Below are 22,816 nucleotides of genomic sequence, written 5' to 3'. Positions count from 1 at the left end.
ATCCAGCTTTGCCTAGTCGAGCTTGCCTTTTTTGCATGAGTAGGTGTCGGCATTGCACAATACTAGCTGCTGAAGGCCAGGGTGTTAATTAGAATGGGCGGGTGTCGGCATTACTCGTATAGCAGGTCTCACTAAGGAGGGTGGAAGGAGAGGCCTAGCCCCTCCATTGGCAGGCGGCAACCATGTACTCCAGTGGCAGTGGAGGGTTGATCTTGTATGCCACGGCGGCGACCCTGGATGGCGGGTTACACGACTGGCTCTCTGGTGAGCAGCGTGGCAACGGCGGTAGCAACTTACCTTGGTTGTGTGGATGGCGAGGTCATGGTGGTGGGTAATCATGGCGAGTTGTTGCCTATCAAGTGGTAGATCCCATATCTCGATCTAAAGGCATTGATATGTTCATGTCGGGCCTTCCCTTAGTGTGGGTTTAACTACCTTGTTACAAGTGTATTGCAGGCGAGATATTGGCGCCAACAATGCCCGTGGGTGTCGGATCCCTCTTGGTGATGCCCTTGTGCTCCCATTCCCTATGCTAGGGCTAAATGTGAAAACCTAAGTTCGTATTATCTGTCTCGACGATGGCGACTCGTAGCATCATCACTGGCCCTTCTGGGGGCGCCGTGGTTGAGCTCAGGTACCTTCTGGTCACATCATGTCGACGTCTTTTCGGGCAAGTTTAGATCGCAGCTCAAAGCTTTGCGGCTCTGGTGTGGTGCAGTCTTGTAGGCCTCCTACCTTTTACACACGACCACATTGCCACCTTTCTTGGTCCTTGTTGTTCAAAGTCAAGACCAATGCTCATCGGTACAGAGCAAGAGGGCAGGGAGCCCTCCACGGTAACTGTTTGGTTCAGTTGTGTGGCTTTGTGTATAAAGTGGAGCAAAATCCTATTTTGAGGGGACGAATGTTTTACCTACTTGAATTTCGTAATTCAGTTCTTGGGATGTAACATTAGGTTTTACCTTTTCACGAGAATCAGCAAGGGATCTCCCTATTGCGGTTTCTATTCACATTTCTTGTGGTGGAACCTATCTACTTCTCGAAGGTTGGGGGGTTCAAAAAGGTCAACTTTGAGTGATCTAGGTTAAACTCAGGAAAGAGCTAGATCAAGTTATATTCTCGGATCGTACTCGGCTTGCGATGATCTCGGGTGGATCTCGAGCCAGTTTTGAGCCAAATAAAAAGTTGGTTTCTTTACAATCGACTTGTTGTGCAATGTGAAATTTCTTGGCTATTTAGATTACAATAATTAAGAATCACATAAGGAAAATAATTATAAATAAAAGGTCATTCAAACAAATAACTTCATAAATATTGAAGAGTAGTTTGACTCCAATCCTTTATCTAAACAAATAACAACATGGTTCATGACATAACTCCATTGATTTATAAGTTGGATAAAATAAATTTTTAACAGATAAAATTCATAAGCATGCATCCAATGCACATGGTGGAGATCTTCTTCGAGCAGCAACACAACTCAATGAATAACCCTTTGCATACTAGACGATGCGCAAGTGTCCCAACTATTGAATTGCCTAAATGGTGGTTATACATTTACCTTTCCATTTGTGTGATTCCACGTAAAGCACTTCTGAATCAAACACACAACCTAAAGATAATATATATTTTCATTTCAAAAAAGAAAGGTAACTAATTATTCTAACTTCATTGCATCTATCAAAGATAACATAGCTGCCATCTTAGTTTTAGCTATATCAGGTAAAAATCGAGCAAGCTAGTCTTGGCTCAAACTTGGTCTATATTTTAACTGAGCCAACACCATCTTTGGCCTGGGATGAGAGGGAAGAGGATGGGATCAAGGGAGCTTATGGGGTAGGACTGTTGATTTAGAGAGTAAGGAAAGTGGCAGGAAATATATTAGTGTTTGTGGCCTACTCTTCAACGACACGAACACCAACCACTATATATATAATGATGTATAAGAGCAGGTGGCCAAACATGATTTTACCCAACATGGGTGACGGATCTTGTTTTTTGGACATGCATGGTAACAAACATCCTCTTGTTGCTTGGTCCAAAGTATGCATAATAAAAATTCAAGGTGGTCTAGGGGTGATCAATATTAACATTCACAACAAGGCTCACTCGAGAACTTGTAGAAATTTTAAAATGGGCAAGACATCCCCTAGGTTAATCTCATATGGGAGTAATAGTAATATACCACCGACTCTCTTTGTGGTAATCATATGCAAGGTTTTTTGTGTGGTGGAAGGCAAATATCAAGTCAATGCCCGGATGCAATTTAGGTGAAGGTAAAAGTATGCTTTTCAGGATTGATATTTCGCATACTATTGCTTGTTTGTTTTGTTTCCACATCTTTTTACCTTTGCAAAGGATGTTAATCTAAATGTGGAAACAATAATGCTTCACAATGAATTTCTTGAGGATCTTTTTCACTTGCCACTCGCCACTGAAGCACATCAAGAATTCTTGCAAATGGAGGACTTGTGTTCAAATCACAATTCTTATGAGCATAGGAATTCAAATGACACCTAGAGTTACATCTGGGGTAATGCTAAATTTTCAATTATCAAGGGTTATAAAGTCACGGTTGGTGCTCAGTCTACTCAACCTCACTTCAAATGAATCTGGGGGAGTTCTTTTCAATCTAAACACTAGGTTTTTTTCTGGTTATTACTCCAAGACAGACTCAATACTAGAAACTTATTGTCAAGAAACAATTTTGTTCTGCAAAACTACAATTGTATCATTCTGCAATGTTAGTAGAAAGAACCTTATCTATCCCTTCTTTAAAGATGATGGAACTTTGTCTATCCCAACAGAGGCACAAATCTTTGAGTGTTGGGAGCATTTGTTGATATTAAGATAGGCTACATGTGCAATGTTTTTATCATTAATTGCCACTTGGGCCATGTGCATGTCAACAATCAACAAAATCTTCAGAATTGTGGATCCAACTTTGCGCATTCCAAAAGGCGTCTATTTAAAGGAGATTACTTAGGCCTACTTTGGCAGCACGGTTTTCAAAAAACCTGAATATTACAATGTATGGGCAGTGAATACTCCGTTTTCTTAAAGGTTTAGCATTTCTCAGGTTTGACAAAACTATCGAAGCATTTGGTTAGCATTATTTTAGCTTCATTTTGATCGATGGTTACACATGGCAGGCAGCTGGACCTAGCTAGGGTATAGTATCATAAACTAGTAGCAGCCGGCACATGATATTACTCTGTTATACTACCTCTCGTTGCATAGTATCATATTGTTATGTCATTAATTCATTCATAGAATCTCAAATCAGAGTTGTGACCCAGATTTATTTTTATTAACTTTTCTCGGTTCATGTGCTAGATATTGTATCACAATGTGCTATATAACTCTCTCTCTCTCTCTCACACACACACACATCATTAATTCAGTGTCACGTCATTTTTTACTTATATGGCAATGCATAATACTCTTATAATATATTTTTATGTAAGAGGTCTAAGGAGCTATATGCTAATGTCGACCGCCGGCTGCATGCAGCCTTGCCGTGCACGAGGTCATTTGGGATCGAGCCGTCTCAGATCAAGGGATGGACAAACAGAGAAGGTTGTCTAGTGTAGATACTGATGGATTAATCGTGGACAAGCAGAGTGACGAGACGAAGAAGGTATAGAGAGCTGACTGAGATAAAGCATGTCAAATGTTTCGGCTAGGACAAACATCACATATGACTTGTCATCGGCTACGTAACTGTTGCCAGATTGACATGGACATAATATCGTACATATAATATCTAAGAAAATGATTCCTTTTGAACGCACATGCAAATCATCCACACCATCAGAGTGTATGCAACCAATTCAATTTTTTTTACTTTCACTTTTCACCACATGAAAGCTCTTCACATTATCAAGCGCATCTAAGCAAGTGATTTCATTTGAATGCACACAGTGGCGGACCCAGGATTGGCTGACGCCCCAGGCAAGAAACTAAGGGCTAAAAACTACCCAGAAAAAACTTCAATTTTAAGGCATACAAAAATCAATCTATGATGCATAACTAATAAGAAACCGAACATAATATTCAATGGCAGCATTTGTTCCATGATGGGTCAACTAATAAAGAAAAAAAATCAAAAGACAATATGTAGCATAGATAGATGATACAAAAGATTGATACCAAATCAAAGTATTGGTTGGTCTGAGCCTCCCATGATCACATCTTCAATAGCAGAAGAAGCTAAACATTCAATCATCAATTTTGAAATGCAAGTCAGTGCATAATATAGCAGGTAAAACTAGTTAATGATGCATGCAAAATGTGAAAACTTACATATAGGACGAGGCAAAATGCCTTTACGTGTGCGATAACCTTGAAATCACTCGATGATCTTTGATTCTTCAATACTAACAAATACATCTCGCTCAATGTAACATACCATTCTATGATTCATCCAATCATCACCCATTTCGTTCCTCAATCCAGTCTTGATAATGCTCATTGCTGAGAATGCTCTTTTCACTGTTGCGGTTGCAATGGGTAAAATCAATGCTAACTCAATAAGACGGTAAACCAAGGGAAAAGTTGTGTGCATATCACTTTTAACCATATTCATGGCAAGATGACCAAGATCATTGCAATTCATCAAATGTGGATCAGCTCTTGCTTCCTGAATGAATGAGTCTAGTTGGCTTCTAAGGACAAAAGTAACTTCATATGCAGAAAAGTCAGCAGCATACATATTAGCAAGATCTACTAGCTTGTCTTCATTATAATTGGCAAATGAATTCTTGGGGTCAAGACAAGCAATGCATATCAACAATTGAGTAGACCTTTCAGCAAAGTGGTTGTTTAACTCCATAATAAGTTGATCATGCAACACATTGAATATTTCAATTTTGAAATGGTGGTTGTAAGTTACCAATTGTCCACCCCAAGTCCTTGAACGTCCATCCGCAGTTCTTATATCTTCCATATTTGGCACTACAATGTTGTATTTGACACAAAAGTATGTTACCTCTTTAAAGAGCTCATCCCAACCATTCTGCCTTATGTCTTGAACATCCTCTAATGTGGTTTTAATCAACCCCACAACACGTACAATACTCTGATTTTTCAATTGCAAGCATTGTGACAGATTGTTAGTCTTGCCCAATAATCTAATCATAAGATGCAATATGAGAACAAATTCGAAGGACTCCATGTGTTTTATCAACCCTGCGGCTGTGGTTCGTTGGGAAACATTATCTGCATCATTGTGTAGATTTTCTAATACCTTTAGAACTGATTTCCACATCTCAACAAGACGGCATAATGTTTTGTGATGTGATCCCCATGGTGTATCACCAGGTCTTGCAAGGTTAGTTAATTGGTTTTTCCCTCTTCCCTCAAGAAGTTCCCCAGCCTCTATTTGACACACTATTTCTCAAGTTTCTCTTGGGCTAATTGATCATGTCTTTTACAAGATGCATTAACAATGTTAACAACCATGCTTGTGTACTCAAAAAAATCCCTTACTGATGAACAACACTTGGCAACAGCAACAACCACTAATTATAACTGATGGACAAAACAATGTATATAATGAGCATAAGGATTTTCCTCCAAGATCAATCTTTGCAACCCACGAAATTCCCCTCTCATGTTTGAAGCCCCATCATAACCCTGCCCTCTCAAATTAGACATAGATAAACCAAGAGTACCAAACAATGTATATAATGAGCATAAAGATTTTCCTCCAAGATCAATGAAGTTGCTCTCGTGTCAGGAACATGCTCAACTGCCATGAATCTCTCAATCACCTCCCCTTGTTTGTCGAGATACCTACATAAGACAATGGAACATGATTAATATTTCAAAAACTTTAACAAAATAAACCTACAAGGCTAAAATATCATACACAACAATATGAGCAAAGGTACTAACCTCAAACACATGGCCATTTGCTCCTTCATAGATGCATCTCTCGACTCATCAACAAGTAGTGCAAATTTACTATCTCCAATCTCCTCAAGAATGACATTGGTGGTCTCTTTTGCACAAGCCTTGCACAAATCCAATTGTATCTTATGTGAAGTCAGCTTATGGTTATCTCCCGCATCCCCAAATAATTTTGCCACCTTTGGGTCTTTCTTTATGAACAAGTCCAACAACTCTTTGAAGTTACCCTTATTCATTGAGCTAGTAGACTCATCGTGACCACGAAAAGCAAGAGCTTGTAGTGTCAAAAATTTGACAATACCCAATACAATCAAGAGATGAGCTTTGTATTCTTCTTCTTTCTTCTGAGAACCCCTATCAAACACATGTGGCAGATTTTGTCTTTGATTTTTGAAATCCTCATAATGTTGCCTAGATTTATTATGAGCACTATCATGCTTGCCAACATGCTGATTAAAAACTTTAGGTCCATCCTTCCAAGATTTGAATCCATTTCTCGTGAATGCTTCAATACCATAGTTTTCAGCTCTTGGTTGCTTAAACAAAAAACAATAAAAGCAAAAGGATGACTTTTTTTCAATGCTATATTCCAACCAGCCGCGGTGATCATTGAACCAATAGCCATGAAAGCTCCTACCATTTATCTTTTCATATGTATGATTAGTTGGTTGGCAAGGACCCATACTAATGTACTCCCTTCTAGCAAGATCTCTAATGTCATGATCTAACTCCTCAATTGGTATTCTCTTATCGGGGTCAGATTCAACATCACCGGGTTTGAGTTCAGCTCTAACATTGGGGGTATTATCAGTTGTTTGAGCTGAAGGACCTATTTCTACAGTTTCGGTGGTTTGAACTTGAAAAAAAGAATTCAATGTCTTGTTTCCTTTATTCATCTTGCGTTCCTGTAAAATTTTAGAGAAACAAAAAATTCTCAATGTCAAAATTGGTTTCTACATCTAACAAACACACAAACAGTGGCGTCTAGCAACTAAAATCATCATCGTCCAATCGAATACTGACAATTTGGCATCTATAAACAAAAACAGGGCATCAAGGCATCAAGTCACCAAAATTGTACTGAGAAAGTGAGCTGCAGGCTGAGTGTGGACTACCTCGCCTCATTGGACGCCGGGCAACCTGCAGGCTGCAGCCTAGCGCGGTCGCGCCCTAGCCGGGTTCGCCGCCTCACGCCCTCGCCGCCTCGCCGGACACGGCGAACAGGACAGTTGCGGAGCAGCCGCAGGCCCACAGTGGCAGCGGCGCAACCGGGGGAGGGCGGCGGGCGCTTAAATGAGGGGCGCTGGAAGGGGGATCCGGGGAGGCGCTGCCGGACGGAGGCAGGGAGCTGACCGGCGACGGCGGGCGGCGACCGGTGACGCTTAGGGTTCGTTAGGTCCAGTCGGGGGAAAGAGCATCTGGCATTTGCGCTTCGTGCGGTGGTGAGCCGATCTGCGGGTGAGTTGGCCTGGGCGGCTGCCGGCTGGGCCAGTGGGCCTGGGCTACCTGGGCCTAGAACTGGGCTGCGCCCCAGGCCAAAGTTTTTTTAAATATAGGCCTAGGGTTTTTCCCACGCCCCAGGCAATGGCCTGGGCTACCTGGGGCCCAAATCCGTCCATGAATGCACATACAAGTCATCCACATCATCAAGCGCATGCAAGCAATCCATGTTTTACTTTTCACCACATGCAAGCCCTTCACATCATCAACCGGTGCAACATGCAAGCTCTCTTACGTCTTTTTTCTTTTTTACTACAACAAATATTTGGACTTTGGACTTGAATGTCACAAGTCAATATAACATGCATCTATACTCCATTTACCTCTAGGTTTTTCTATCGTTGCATGATGAGAATGTGGTGCGGTATTATTTTGATATATTAAAAAAACATTGCTATAACTTTTCGTACCAATGTGTCGGGCACTCTTAGTTGTTTTCCTTTTGGGCTTGGCCGCCTCTCCTCCTCACCCTAACCGCCCCTCCTCCTCACCCTAACTGCCCCTCCTCCTCACCCAGCCCCCCCCTCCCCCCTCTTCCCTTCCTAGCCGCCGCCTGAGGCGGCCGCTAGGCAAGCCCGAGGCGCCAAGGATGGTGGAGGCGGGGCCTCGGTTGCCCTGCTTCTACGTGGGGAACCCCGGATCTGGAGCGGCGACTCCATTGGCAAGGCACGGCCGGCTAGCAGCCGTGCGGGCGGTGGATCTGGTGTCTCGGCCGCGCGGGCGGCGGGATCCGGTGGTTGTTGGCGGCTAGCGGGTGGCTTCTGCGGCGGCCGGTGCGCGCGATCTGGCGCCTCCCCTCCTCCCCTGTTAGGTGTGTGGGTCAGCCTGGTCGGGCCGCACTTCTTCTTGGTCGCCGGTTCTGTACAGGAGGCGCTACTGGTGGCGGGGATCTAGTTCGGGCGAAATCCCTGGCGGGCCATGACCGGCCACGCCAACGGCGACACCTGAGGGCACCGTTCCCCTCCTTGGAGGCGTCAGTATGGACTAATCTCCTCACTTCACCTTCCCCTAGGTCTCCCGGGTGAAAGCTCTAACTTTGTTGGGCAGCGACGCTCACGGCGTCGTTCCCTTCTTGAAAGCGCCGCTTTGGGAATCTTGGGGTTGGGTGGCGCTTGTGGGTGGTGGGCGTCAGCGGTGGAGCGGCCCTATCCTAGAATGGATTTACATCCGTTGCTTGGAGATGGACTCGCGTAGGTGGAGGTCGTCGTTTGGCGTTGTGGTGGTGTCGGTGGCGGAGGACCTGCCAAGGTTGTCACCTCAATCTACTCTGAGATGGACCAGTGGAAGATGGTGGCGACGACATATGTTAGTGCGTCGGACCGGTTTGAGCCCCGGACCCGGCAGATGGATCTGTCGGGGCCTCTGGCTTTAGATGTTAGGCTTAGGTGAGAGGTCTGGGTATGTGGCCCAGCTTGCACCCCTTCATCATGTTGATAGGAGTAGCGGCAGATGTTGCCAAGATGGCGAATCCAGGCATATTGTTGTTCTACTTTGTAAGGTCCTCGAGAATAATCAATAAAATAGCCGCATGCATCTTCGAGATGCATAGGCCGGCGGTCATCCTCCTTTTTAAAAAAAAACTAGTTGAGAAAAGATGTATGCTCTGTGATTATTGTTTCCTTGTTGGATTGGTGAGTCAATGGAGAATCTCTTTCATGCAAGCCCTACCACACGATGCTAGTTTCCCTACATTGAACTTATCCCCAGGGCTAGCTAATGAGCTTGCCACAGGTTGCCCGCACGGGATGGCCGACACGCGGTGGCACGCGACATTCGTCCCCGACTTCGTCACGGCGCGCACACTCGTCGCCAACGACGGCGAGATCCTCCTTCGCCATGGCGCGCTCCGGATGGTGCTGATCGACAAGCGAGGCGTGACGGTGGACGCGCGGTACATGCGCGAGGGCGAATGCATCGAATTCGGGCAGGCGATCTCGTTTCCGTGTCATGTGGCTAGGGTTGGACAGCGCATTCAGGCACCAAGCGCGTCATCGTTGCATGAGGGGCCTGGTACACAGCGCACGGAGGAACGGCATGCAGCGGCTGGATGCGCGACATCTGGCGCGGGGAGCGCGGCCGGATCAGATCCATGGCCACCCCACTGCCATGCGGGGCCCAGCAATGGCGTCGAGGTACTTAATGGCCACCGAGGGGGCGCGGGCACTACCAATCCCCCACCTACCACCACTCCTATCGGACCCGATTCGCATCTGGCATATCTCTTCGGGCACCTGTGGGAGCGATCTAGGGTTTCCTCCTCTTCTCCAACCCCGCCGCGCGATTCCTTCGGCTGGTGGTGTGGCAAGGTCGGCGGCGACGACCGCTCCTTTGCGCAAGTCGCAGAGGGCTCGAAGATCCGTCTCGATCCATCCAAGGCGATGGGGGATCAAGGCGGGAGAAGATTCGGAGGGCGACGCGACTTCGCTGGCCGTGGTGGGTTCGGGGGTGGACGCCGACCACCGCCACCCAACCATACTCGCAACATGGTGTGGCAGCGGCCAGATCCACCGACGGCCACGGCCGGGAGCTCCAGATCCGCGGGCGACGGCGGTGGCGACAAGTGGGAGGCGGCGGCGCGGGCGATGGGAGGGGGGCCAAGGAGTGGGAGACTCAGAAGACGGCGGCCCCCAAGGAGGCGATTCCTCCTCCTGCTGCAGATTCGACCACAACCCCAGCCCCCAAGAGCTCCGTGGAGCGATGCCTCAACTGCAACAACTCAGGTCATTTCACTCCGCGTTGCCCTACTATTCGTTGCGAGAAATGCAACAAACTTGGTCATATGGCTCAGCTGTGCCAATCGCTTAGGCCGTGGGAGTGTGTTCCTATGTTGTGCGGGTTTCAATCACCTGGACAGGGCTTTTTCTATATCCCTGATTTGTGTGCTGCTAAACAGAGTTCTGAGAAAACTAATAATGTAGTTATCACTGCCATAGAAGGGGTTGCTACTGTGAAAGAGATAGAACATGAATTCAATTGCATATTTGCACATAAACCTGGCAAGAAAAAATGGCGATGTACTGCTCGCTCCATTAGTCCAACACAATTTGTCATGCGGTTCCCGAATGCTAGTGAAGTGGAAAGAGCATGTTGTTATGGTAAGCGTCTTCCTTTGAAGGATGGTTCTATCATTGTGTGCATTACTCCATGGTCTGCATCTGTGGGGGCTAAGGGGAGTATGGAAAAAGCTTGGGTTCGTGTTAGAAATGTTCCACTGGAAAAAAGATGCCCGGAGCATGTTGCATATGCTGGGGGGCTGGTTGGTATTACCTTGGAGGTGGATGAGGCAACATTACATAAGCCTGAGTATGCCAGGATATTGCTTGGATGCAGGGAGGTTAAGAAAATTCCTCCTTCTGCGGAAGGGATGCTGGGTGAACAATTCTATGATTTTTTCTATGAGGTTGAGAAGGTGGTATCTGTTGGGGGAGAGAAAAATCAAACCTCCATTGTTGTTGACAGTGGTGCATCCCCATTAGTACCTAAAAAAGCTAAGGTGGATTCATACCCAGCTTCCTCTATGGAGCAAGGGGATACTGATGCTTCTATGGTGGGGAATCAGTCATCGCAAAACTATGATAAAAATTATCAAAGACTAGCTGTTGTGTCTGAAAATGAGGAAGAGGAGGACAGTGACGAAGGGAATCATACTGAGCTGCTTATTGAATCTATGGCCAGAGAACATGATAAAGAAAATGTGTCACATTATGATTCTCCTGTCAACAACACGGCTGCTGGGAACATTGGTGATGAGATGAGTTGTGAGGATGGGGGTATCCTGCCTGCCAACAGAAAAGGTGCTTGGGAAATTATTCAAACCCCTATTCCTCCTTCTCCCATGTTTATGTCTCATTGTGAAAGTGCTCATGGGCATGTGTACCCTCCCTTGCTAGATTACGTGAGCTGGCCCTCCCTGCCTCATATAGTCCCTCTTGAAGAAGGGTCGACAGAGGGTGGAGGGGATTGCAGTGCTTACACTGTTGAATCGCCCAACGGGTCTCCTCTCAGGGAAGTGGTGATATCTGAAGAATTGACTTCACGAAGACAGTTTGAGAAGTTGGAAAAAATGGAGGACAGGGCCACTAATAGAATGAAGAAGCGTGACCTTGAAGGTAAAAATATGCTCAACACAAAAAACCAATTCTCTGTGTTATCTAATACTGAAATTGTCTTGCGTGCCTCCCTTATGGGAGTTCAAATTCCTGATGACAACTTTGCTACTGTTGATGTTATCCGTGAGCTAGAAATTTCTAGGAATTTACTTCTAGATAAGAAAAATGAAAAGGATCCACCCAAGATCGTTATTAATGATGGGTTGGGCAACAGTGTTCCATTATCCTTGACATGGGAAGAAGATAAAGATGAGGAGGAACCTTTTATTCTTGTCCAATCCAAACAAAAGAAAAAAAGAAACCAGAGAAGACGAACAGTGGTCATTTCGCCCCATAAAGACCCTGTTAGACCCATGACTAGAAGTCAGAAGAAGGAGGAGGGGGAGGGTAAGGCTGCTAAGAATCATGGCAGACCTACCAGGGTGAGAGATAAACCTGATCGTTATAAATGATTGGCCTCTTTTGGAATTGTAGGGGGGCAGGTAAGAAGGGCATGTCTACCTGTCTCACTGATCTGATCAATGCCAATGAGGTGGATTTCATTGGGTTGCAGGAAACCATGAAGAGTAGTTATACTCCTTCTTTTTTTAGAAAATTAGATCCACACCAAAGATTTATGTGGGAATGGAACCCTTCTAGGGGGAAATCTGGGGGAATCCTTTGTGGGGTCAATAAGGATAAGTTCGACATCATGGAAGTGGAACATGGGAGATACATTTTGCAAGTTAAACTCTTTGATAAGAGCAGAAGTTGCAATTGGGTGCTGATGGTAGTTTATGGGGCGGCTCAGGATGAGAATAAACCAGAATTTATAGCAGAGATGTCATCTATGTGCCATAAAATCTCTGTTCCTTATATAGTTGGAGGGGACTTTAACATCATTCGTCACAGTGGAGAGAAGAACAAAAGAACCCCTTTATCTCATTTCTCTGATGTCTTTAACTCAGTTATACACCTGCTGGGGCTGAGAGAGATTCATATGTCAGGTGGCTGTTACACCTGGTCGAACAAACAGGAACACCCTACCCTGGAAAAGCTGGATAGAGTTTTAATGTCTTCAGACTGGGAAGATCTTTATCCCCTTGTCTCTGTTAAAAAGCTAGTTAAGGAGATCTCTGACCATAATCCCTTACTATTGGATGGGGGAGTGGCTGCTCCTAGAGCACTTGGTAGCAGATGCTTTAAGTTTGATAACGCTTGGCTGAGCAATCCTGAGTTTCTTCCTCTAGTAGCTGCTATCTGGGCGCAGCCTGTTTACACTAGTGACCCTATTGATGTTTTAAATATCAAGTTGAAAAGAATTAAGAAATTCTTCAAAGGATGGGGGTCCAACATTTTTGGTCAGTATAAAATTAGGAAAAATCTTATCAGGCTCGAGCTTCAGGAGCTGGAGAAAATGGAAGAAGAAAATGACCTGTGTGGGGAGGCCTATACTAGGAAGTTGAATATTCTAGTAGAGCTTAATAACATGTATACTGAGGAAGAGACCCATTGGCACCAGTTTTCGAGTGGGAGATGGCTTCTAAAAGGAGACAACAACACTGGCTTCTTTCACAGGGTAGCCAATGGGCGTCGTAGGAAAAATTCCATGGTTTCATTGGAGTGTGGCTCCGTGGTTATAGAAGGGACCAAAAACCTGCTTTCTCATGCTACCAATTACTACAGAGAGTTGTTTGGACCAGCCCCTGGCAACATTTGCCATATCGACGCCTCATTATGGTCCCAGGATGAAAACATCATGCCTGAGGATAATGAGTACCTAACCCGCCCTTTTTCTCTTGAAGAAATCAAGACGGCACTGTTTGTGATGAAACCTAATCGTGCCCCTGGACCGGATAATATTCCTGCGGAATTCTATCAACATTGCTGGGGCGTTGTGAGTCCAGAGTTGTTCAATCTCTTTGAGTGGTTCTATGAGGGAAAATTAGATGTTCAACGCTTGAACTATGGGGTTATCACGCTGCTCCCTAAATCTGCGGAGGCAAATAGGATACAGCAGTATCGACCTATTTGCTTGCTGCGATGCCCATACAAACTGATCACGAAAGCTATGGATCTTAGGGCTGCGAAAGTTGCTAGCAAAATTTTTAGCATCCAGCAGAATGCCTTCATTAAGGGGAGACACATTGTGGATGGCATCCTATCTTTGCATGAGGTGCTGCACTATACTCATGTGAAAAAAGATGTGGGAGTGATATTTAAGATTGACTTTGAGAAAGCCTATGACAAAGTCAACTGGGAATTCCTTCTGGATTGTCATGTTAAACGAGGCTTTAATTCAAAATGGTGCGGGTGGGTGTCTCAAATCCTTAAGAATGGCACGGTTAGTGTAAAGATCAATGACGAGATAGGGCCCTATATCCAGAGCGCTAAAGGGGTGAGACAAGGTGACCCACACTCTCCGTTTCTTTTTAATCTTGCGGCAGAATGCCTGACTAAGATGGTCATTTCAGCCCAAAAAAATAATCTCATTAAGGGGCTTGCTTTTGGGTTGGTAGAAGGAGGGGTAGGCATCCTGCAGTATGCAGACGATACTGTCCTGTGCTTCGAACATGATGTTGACAAAGCTATCGACATTAAGCTGTTGTTGTATCTTTTCGAACTTATGTCTGGCTTAAAAATTAACTATGATAAGAGCGAAGTGTTTGTGGTGGGAGGGGATAATGACACGGACGGCATATATGCTGATCTGTTTGGCTGTCGTGTGGGATCTTTACCTATGAAATATTTAGGAGTTCCAGTTACTTATTCCACTCTTAAGAACATTGAGTTGGATTCCCTGGATGTTAAAATGGTCAAGAAACTGGATGCATGGGTGGCATATGCAGCCTCCTCTGGTGCTAGGCTCACCTTGCTTGATTCTAGTTTGGATGGTATCCCATCTTACTTGATGTCGATGTTCCTTTTCAACAAAACATTGATAGAAAAGATTAACAAACATCGCAGACGTTTCTTTTGGAGGAGGAAGAATAAGAAGCGTGCTTATCATATGGTTAAATGGGCTAGAATTTGCCGATCGAGAAATATTGGTGGCTTGGGCATAAAAGACTTTCACAAACAAAATATCAGCCTACTTGTGAAGTGGTGGTGGAAACTGGAAACTGGTGATGGGTTATGGCAACGCATCATCCGGGCAAGATATTTCAGAAACAAAACGGTCGCGAACATTCGCAGCCGCTTCTCTGACTCTCCCTGTTGGAAATCTATCATGAAGGTCAAAGACGTTTATATGGCCGGGAGAAGAGTCAATATTAACAAGGGGGACCTGGCAAGGGTTTGGCATGACCCATGGGTGGAAAATGATATCCTGCGGGAACGTTTCCCTGTTTTGTATGATATCTGTCAAGATCAAGATTGTTCTATCGCCTCTTTTGTAGACAATGAATATAATCTTCCCTTCAGACGTAGACTCTTTGGAGAGCTGGAGGAACAATGGAAGTGGATGGTGTGTGAGGCTAAGAAGTTGCATCTGAATGAGAACCCTGATGCTATTTCCTGGTCTCTGAATAGGGGAGGTAGATTCACCACTAAATCTGTATATAAGTGGCTGGAGAGAGACTTATCTGGCCCTAATTATAAGTGGGTATGGAAAGCGACTATCCCATTGAAAATTAAAATTTTCCTATGGCAATTATTCCAAAATGCTGTTCTCACGCGCGATAACATGCGGCGGAGGAATTGGCCAGGGAACCCGGTGTGCTCTTTTTGTACTAATGTGGAAACTGCTAACCATCTTTTTTTCACTTGCCCTCTCGCCCGCACAGTTTGGGGGGTGCTGGGGTGGACTGTTGGGGCCTCCTGTGCTCCCAGGTCAATATGGCAAAGTCTGGCTTGGATGTATAATTTGTTCCCTGGAGGCAAAAAATTCTATATGATGGTCATTGCGGCAGTATGCTGGGGTGGTGCCTTCGCAACAAAACTACTTTTGATAAGTATAATGCTCATTCTCCGCTGGAGGCTGTCTTCACCGCTTGCTCTTTTATGTTATACTGGGCAGGGTTGCTTAAGGAGGATGACAGGAGGAAATTCCAGGATGGCGTGAAGAGACTGGCTCATGTGGCAGCGGCGCTGGCGGACAGACCTTATGCGCGTGGCAGGCTTCTGCTGGGAGATGGTGATGGCATACAGATTGGTTAGATCATGATAGTCTCATCTTAGCTTAGCCTTATATCCACTGGGGTTTGATGCCCGCTGGATCGCTCCTTTTGGTGTTGATTATCCTATCCTCTCAAGGCTAGACTCTAGTCAGGTTAAATCTGTAGCGAGCTTTGGTTGATTGTGTCGTCAGGTTTTCGCCCCACGGCTGATAGTCCGCTTCAGGGCTATCATGCAGTGGGTTTCCTGGCGATGCACCAACCCGCTCTTCCCCTTTCAGTCTCCTTTGCTTGGTAGTTGGTCTTATTCGGCTCGATGCTCATTTTGCGTTGCTCTCCAAACAACAGTAACAGACTGATGTATTTCCGTTGATTGCAAAATTAATGGAAAGGGGTGTGAGCCCGGTTGGAAAAAAAGGAATATTATCTAATGAATTAGCCGCCCGCGTCCCATCAGGCAAAATAGTTAGGGTCAAACGATGTGATATGCCTTGCTCATTACTAACATTGCAGTAAGTATAGTGGCTAATGATCGATGCGATGCTCAAGCCTGAAATTTACCTTTGTCTCCCTCCACCAATAACTGAGATGGGATTCGGATTCCGATCAACACCCCTCGCAGCCTGCAGATAGATAGAAACGAATAAAGTCACGAGCTGCTGCGTGGATTGGATCAACTCAACTATAAAAGGAGGCACGACCGCGAGAAAACTGCAAGGACTAAGCTGGTTCTGAGCTGCTAGACACCATATAGCATAGGCCATGCCGATAAGGAGCGCCCCGTGTGCGTGGACGGTGGAAGAATTCAAGAAGTGGGTCGACGTGAGCGGCGACGGCCGGATCAGCAAGGCCGAGCTCCGCCAGGCCATCCGCCGCCGGGGCTGCTGGTTCGCCACCGTTAGGGCCGGCCGCGCCGTCCGCCGCGCCGACAGGGACCACAACGGCTACGTCGACGACGCGGAGCTCGAGAACCTCGTCGCTTTCGCGCGGGAACACCTCGGCATGAACATCTCTCCCCGTTAGCTAGCTCGCTAGAGCGTTACCAGTTCAGCCTAATGCCCAGTATGGTAACATAGTATCTAAGCCTAGCATCGTGTGATGGGTTCAACTTGACATGCCAACTTCTCCTGAATAATATGTGTAAATCCAGGAGAATTTTTTAAGGTTTGTTACGACGACGTCGTCTGCTACTATGTATGCAGTTGCTTAATTGTGAGTGTTTGTGCTGTAAATTTTGAAAGTTGCATGAAGTGCTCAATATATACAGATTGTCCTTGTGGCTTGCGTATTTTGTCTACGGACGTCCTGGCTGCTGGGGATGGCCGCGTCTTCTTTGACTGCTTGATGCCGAAACCGCACCCCAACTTTGCAGGGACTGCTTTCAGGACCGCCACTTTATTATGTTATCTTTGTCGTGAAATACGGAATGGACATATGAATACTGCATCTTTTTGTTGATGGATTACACACAGTTGTTTTGCCTAGTCACCCTCCTCCAGCATTTTAGCTCAGTTGTCCACTTTGAAGTCCAGTCTTAATATTAACCTGACGACATATCCTCGACAAATGTATTTCACGATGCTACTACCTTGCTGCACAACGATACACTGACGTTCAAGAAAACAAGCATGCCATTCCACAAGAGGCAGGATTAAGCAATTATTTCCTGCATACTGAAAAGACACCGCCCATGGCGAAATCCATCTTTGGTGGGTCGGGACTGCGCCATCAGAAATGAGCCCACATCCACAACTCTGATGATCTTCGCCTTGTCGTCCATTCCTAACGATTTTCGTGGTCTAGCACCACCTGAGGTGAAGGCATGTTTCAGGCGGTCCAGTTAGCACTTCAGAGACAGGTTTCTGTAGTAGCGTTGGAAAGAACTTGGGACATTCTTGAGCAACCGTGGTAGAATCTCCCAGGACTGTTTATTTAACAGGTGCCTGCAAAAAACGTTTCATCGGTCATTTTATTTTCTGTTCATCCGATCTGCATCTAACCGCTCAGAGGTCGTCTTCTTTCGCTCAAGCGTCTTCCTCATCCACCCACGATCTGATCCATCCTTCTGTGCAACCGTCGGCCAACCGGTGCAAACCTCCGGCGATCCCCTGCAGTCCCATCCCTAAGATAGTAATGGGGTTGTAGTTTCCCACTAAGATAGATAGTGAGGCCATGGCTTCCCTCCAAGATAGATAGTTGGTTTGTTCTTCTCCGGCGAGGTTGGGAAGAAGGAAGAAAGAAGGAAGAAATGACTGATGCAAGTGCAACATAAAATTTTAGGTACGCGAGAAATAGCAAAACCAAAACCTCCCTAATGTTTCCTTCCTGGATTGGTGGGTCAATGGAGAATCTCTTTCATGCACGGGCCCTACCACATTGCTACTTCCCCGACTTCCAATTTATTCTCAAGCGAACTAATACGCTTTCTGGTCGCTGCAAGCATATAGGAATATGATCTAATGAGGTAAATGCAGCCCATCAGTCAAAAGAGCCACAGTTGAACAGTGCAATGTACTAATATGCATAAACTTGCGCTTACCGCTTACTACTAGCCTTGCATGCATTCCGTGTAGTGAGTAGTGACTAGGTCGGACACAAGCCTGAAATTCAGCTAGGTCGGACTCCACCAAGAAATGAGATACGATTGAGATCACCGACCCGTCGCAACCTGCAGATATAAACGAATAAAGCCACGAGATACGTGGGTGAAACGATCCAACTATAAAAGGAGGCGAGAGGCTTCGAACCATCCATGCACCTGCCTAGCACAGTCGTCAAGGACTAGCTGGCTCTGAGCCTGCAAACACCGATGGCCATGGCAGCGCGGAGGTGGCTGCTCTGGCCGAGAGGGACCACGGTGGAGCAATTCAAGGAGTGGCTGAAGCAGTTCGACGTGGACGGCGACGGCCGGATCAGCAAGGCGGAGCTCCGCCAGGCCATCCGCCGCCGGGGCTGCTGGTTCGCCACCCTCAGGGCTGGGCGAGCCCTCCGCCACGCCGACAGGGACAAGAGCGGCTACATCGAAGACGCCGAGATTGAGAATCTCGTCGCGTTCGCGCAGAAAGACCTCGGCATGAAGATCTCTCCATGGTAGCTAATTCGGTTTATTGACCAAAACTAGTGGGCACTCTAGTACCACCTTGAGTCGTGTGCTATAGTTTCAAGTTTCAACTTTGACATGGCAAATTCTCCTGAATAATGTGTGTAAAATCAGGAGAATCAATAAAGCTTTGCTACTGTGCAGTTGGCTAATTATGAGTGTATGAATGTGTGCTTGTTATATATACTTAAGATAACTAGAATCTACTAAAGTGCTTCTAGTGATGACAATTTTATCAACTGAACTGGTATGCGTGTTATTCCCTGAAACGCCGTCAGCCAAGTAATGACTTCTCAGATGATTTAGCGTTTTGGCATACAAGAGTTTCAAGAAAATATAAACCAACCAAGAAATTCAGTGACAAACTGTAACAGACTAGAAAAGGAATATAAACTTCAGTTTTCAGGACAGCATGGAAAGTACTGCAAATAATACTAGAGGTTCAGAGTATACATGGGATAACTTAAAGCACAGCAGCCACCAGATATTAAAGGTCCAAAATATGAACAGCCTGGAGTTTCACAGATGATAAAAGAACCTCAAATTTGGCTAGGCTCTTGATTCTTCTGAGCGTGTCTTTGTTGCTTCATTGTCTGCAACTGATTCATCTTCAGTTGTGCACTGTTGCCCTTCATCGACAACGGCAGTTTGTACGCAGTCCGGCAACAGATAAACAGGAAAACCACGTTCCAATCTTTTGTCGGGGATCCAAGTTGGTGTTTCACGTTCAAATGGTCTGATATCTCTGTAGTAGCGTGGTAAATTTTTTCTGTAGTTGCGTGAGAACTCATTGAATTTTTTACTCCAGGTCCTGCCTAGACAAGTCAGGCTGTAGTATGGGGACATGTATTCAGCAGTGCTAACCCCAATATGACAACAGACGGCAATGACATGAGAGCAAGGCTTGTGAAGCAGCTGCGGCTTGTTGCGTGAACAGGTAGCAGTTTTTCGAGCTGTGGATCCTTTAGACTTATCCATGTTGTGGGTATATTCCGACTTCATGTTTACGGTAACCTGCCTCTGCCTCGACTTCACCGTAAATTTCAGAGCCTCTTCATCCACAAGAACTTGATGCATCTCGGCTTTCTGCATTTTGGAGTTCATGTCATCCTGGACACGTTCTGGTAAACTGACTGAAGGGTTGCCGGTTGCTTTGTTTGCTGCGGCACCTGTGTTTTTGAAGTACTCTTCCAAGCGTAGGAATGTCACCTCCACCATCGCACTGAGTGGAAGGCAAGTTATACCTTTCAATACAGGATCGTTCTTATATACATCAGTTATATCAGTGCCCATGATACCATATCTTGCTCCGTTGCGATCATGCACCAGTGACCACTTCTCCATTGGTTTCAGACGAATCCAATCAGAGAACTTTGTTATCTTTCCATTGCTATCATTGGCACGATCTCCTTCCATCCCATCCTCCACTGAATCAGGCTGGCTGAATGGGCTTTGCTCCTGAAGCTCTGCATCATCATGCTTGACTGACCCCTGCTGCACTTCCTCACTAGCACCAGATTCTTTCTCTGCCATATATTTGGATGTCAACTCGTCGAGCTCCTTCCAGAGTTTATCGAATTTATGCTGTCGCTTCTGCTGGCAAAGTTTCTTGAACATCATCACCAGGTTCTCGTCGCCAAAATATGCATAGAAGTTTTCAGCAAGATGTTCCATGCACCACCGGCTTTCTGCTTTCAGCCCTTGTCGTCGACGGGAATTCAGAAGATCCTCTACGGCATCGATCAACTCCCTTTTGTAGTCGTGTATAATATAATGCAGACATCAGCTTGATCAACCACTGCTCGCCCCAAATTCCTAAGAAACCACAGCCAGCTTTCCTTTGTCTCGCACTCAACGATGGCATATGCTATTGGAACAGAGAAATCATTAGCATCTAATGCTACGGCCGTCAACAGCGCCCCTTGATATTTACCGCATAGCGGTGTGCCTTTAATGCACAGCACAGGGCGACAGGTAATGAAGGCCTGTAAGCATTGTCCAAACACCCAAAATATACGCCGGAGGACTCGAAAATCCTTACACCCTGCAACCTCTGCATCCTTGATGTCTACAAAACCACCAGGGTTTTTACGTGCTATTTCCTTGAGTAACCTCGGGGCAAAGTTGTATGAATCATAAAAGGTACCGAATTCCTTCTCCAGAGCCATCTGTCTTGCCCTCCACGCCTCAGCGGGAGTAACCTGCTCGCCGTAGTGACCAGTGAGATAAACTGCCATTTCCTCAGCAGTAACTGCCAGGTGTTCCTTAAGGTAGCGGAAGCTGAATTCACACCTTGCCAGGCTTTCTGTCCCAGGCAACACAACAGGCACCTGTTGAGAGTAATCATCATTTATGGCTTTGAGCAATATGTCATGGTGCCTGATCTCAGAGGATTCCACGTACAACATGAACTTCTGCGCTACATTTCTCTTTTTCTTCAATTTATTGGCAAAGGAACTCCAGTATTTATCGCCATAGAATTCATGGGTGTCCCACTGGTAGTACTCCAAATACCAGTCCGGATCCTCTTCGTCATACGGGTCATTTTTGTGTTGTTTGAGGAACCCCTTAATACGGAGATCTTGTGTTTCTGGATGGAGCCTGAACAGCTTGAAGACCCAGAGCTGCAGATCCACCAGTGACATCGACTGTGGCTGCAGCGGTAGCTCGCCGATTATGTGTGCACATATGTTTTCTGCATAAATGGCTGGGCAATCTTGAACTAAATCATCGCCGTGCACGCTTGAAAAATCTCCTTTTCTACACCCGTAGTACACAGGGATCTGAATCGGTTCTTCAACCTACCAACATTCAGACGAATCAGACTACCAAACAATGCCACGACATTCAGACGAATCAGACTACCAAGCAAGATTGCCGCGGGGAGGGGGTTGGTGGGTGCAGTGAAGTACAGACCTGCCGCTTGCGGGGCTTCCTCGGAGCCTTCTCCGTCGCCGGGGCCTTCCGCTTCCTCGCGCCGGCGGTGGTGCCCTGCGAGGTCAAAACGCAGAGATTTCAACGGAAGCGGTGGCGGCGAATCCATCGAGTGGTACCAGGAGGGCGGGCGGGCGAGGAGAGCGGACCTGGTTGGGGGCGGGGAGTGCATCGGTGGCGGCAAGGGAGGGGGCTTCAGCGGCGCCGGCGCGTGGTTCCACCATCGCCGGCTTCGCGCGACCAGGGTTTCCGTCGGCGTGCCGCGCGCGTTTGGGGGACGGGAAAAGAGTTTTTCCCTCGCTTCTGGAGTTTTCCCTCCATTTCGTCTCTGGATGGTGGGCCGTTAGCGAGGCTATGGGCTCTGGATGGTTCGTCTTTAGCGCCTGCTGCCTGAGGCTGCATTTCCATTTGCTGTGTGGGCCTCACGTCTAAGGGGACAAAGGAACCAAAAAAAAAAGCAGATTGGCGCAAGATCCTCTTAAAAAAAAGGAAAAACGGATTGCCTCAAGAAAATTAGCAATGGGACATGTGGCTCGGGCTCAAATGAGCCTGCATGAACACTAAAATTTAAAAAATTAAAAGAATTCTGGAAAAATTTGTGGCAAACACTAGCAAATGTTTTGAGTGCTTTGGCAAATTTTCATCATAGGATCACATTCGTCGAAGTCATGGGAAAAAAATTATTACTCCAAAGATGCTACTTTTGAAAGCACTTTAGAGCTCTTATTTTATTTTTTGAACCCATTTAGGAAACTTAAAAGAAAGACAATAAGTATAGGAGGATACTAGCTAGGCAGAAAGTAATAATAAGAAGTGTGGCTAGGTTTCAGTCTACTGGGATTTAACCAAGTATTAGTCAATGGATACAACATGCAAGAGAGAAAAAAATTGAAGAAAAAATACACCGATCTTAATGCGGGATCTCACAGACTTAGTGAAGTCTCAATCGACTGAGGCTTAGCAAGAATGAATAATAAAAGTTCCCCATGCATGCCTTGTGAGCCGATAATGATTCAGTTATCCGAAAATTGACATCCGTTGGGAGGGTCCACTTGCCGACGGCATGCTCCCTGTCTCGGAATAAAAGATCACAAATCCTGCTACGAAAAAGGTACTACCACCAGATATAGATTTTACCAAAACTGAGATCGACAGCATTCCTTTCC

At 45.9% G+C, this 22,816-nt stretch overlaps 4 protein-coding genes across 4 annotated transcripts; 2 read left to right on the top strand and 2 right to left on the bottom strand.

Annotated features, from left to right (window-relative positions):
- Window positions 1–5,423: 5,423 nt before the first annotated feature.
- LOC119367511 (zinc finger MYM-type protein 1-like) lies at window positions 5,424–7,293 on the bottom strand. The gene is made up of 3 exons (XM_037633003.1): window positions 7,029–7,293; window positions 5,899–6,818; window positions 5,424–5,796 (listed from the first exon to the last, which is right to left on the bottom strand). Exons 2-3 carry the CDS (start codon window positions 6,807–6,809, stop codon window positions 5,646–5,648), a joined length of 1,062 nt encoding a protein of 353 aa, XP_037488900.1. The 5' UTR covers window positions 6,810–6,818; window positions 7,029–7,293; the 3' UTR covers window positions 5,424–5,645.
- Window positions 7,294–16,346: 9,053 nt separating this feature from the next.
- LOC119367510 lies at window positions 16,347–16,884 on the top strand. Its single transcript, XM_037633001.1, has one exon. The coding sequence runs from the start codon at window positions 16,379–16,381 to the stop codon at window positions 16,637–16,639; it is 261 nt and encodes an 86-aa protein (XP_037488898.1). The 5' UTR covers window positions 16,347–16,378; the 3' UTR covers window positions 16,640–16,884.
- Window positions 16,885–18,425: 1,541 nt separating this feature from the next.
- LOC119360761 (probable calcium-binding protein CML27) lies at window positions 18,426–18,918 on the top strand. The gene has a single exon (XM_037626268.1). The coding sequence runs from the start codon at window positions 18,426–18,428 to the stop codon at window positions 18,708–18,710; it is 285 nt and encodes a 94-aa protein (XP_037482165.1). The 3' UTR covers window positions 18,711–18,918.
- Window positions 18,919–19,129: 211 nt separating this feature from the next.
- LOC119362957 lies at window positions 19,130–21,931 on the bottom strand. The gene is made up of 3 exons (XM_037628239.1): window positions 21,800–21,931; window positions 21,633–21,707; window positions 19,130–21,517 (listed from the first exon to the last, which is right to left on the bottom strand). Exons 1-3 carry the CDS (start codon window positions 21,872–21,874, stop codon window positions 20,459–20,461), a joined length of 1,209 nt encoding a protein of 402 aa, XP_037484136.1. The 5' UTR covers window positions 21,875–21,931; the 3' UTR covers window positions 19,130–20,458.
- Window positions 21,932–22,816: the final 885 nt, after the last annotated feature.

This window comes from Triticum dicoccoides, chromosome 2B (genome assembly GCF_002162155.2).
Source record: "Triticum dicoccoides isolate Atlit2015 ecotype Zavitan chromosome 2B, WEW_v2.0, whole genome shotgun sequence".
NCBI lineage: Eukaryota > Viridiplantae > Streptophyta > Magnoliopsida > Poales > Poaceae > Triticum > Triticum dicoccoides.
The sequence above is the reverse complement of the archived record's forward strand: the minus strand, read 5'-3'. Positions and strand labels throughout refer to the sequence as shown.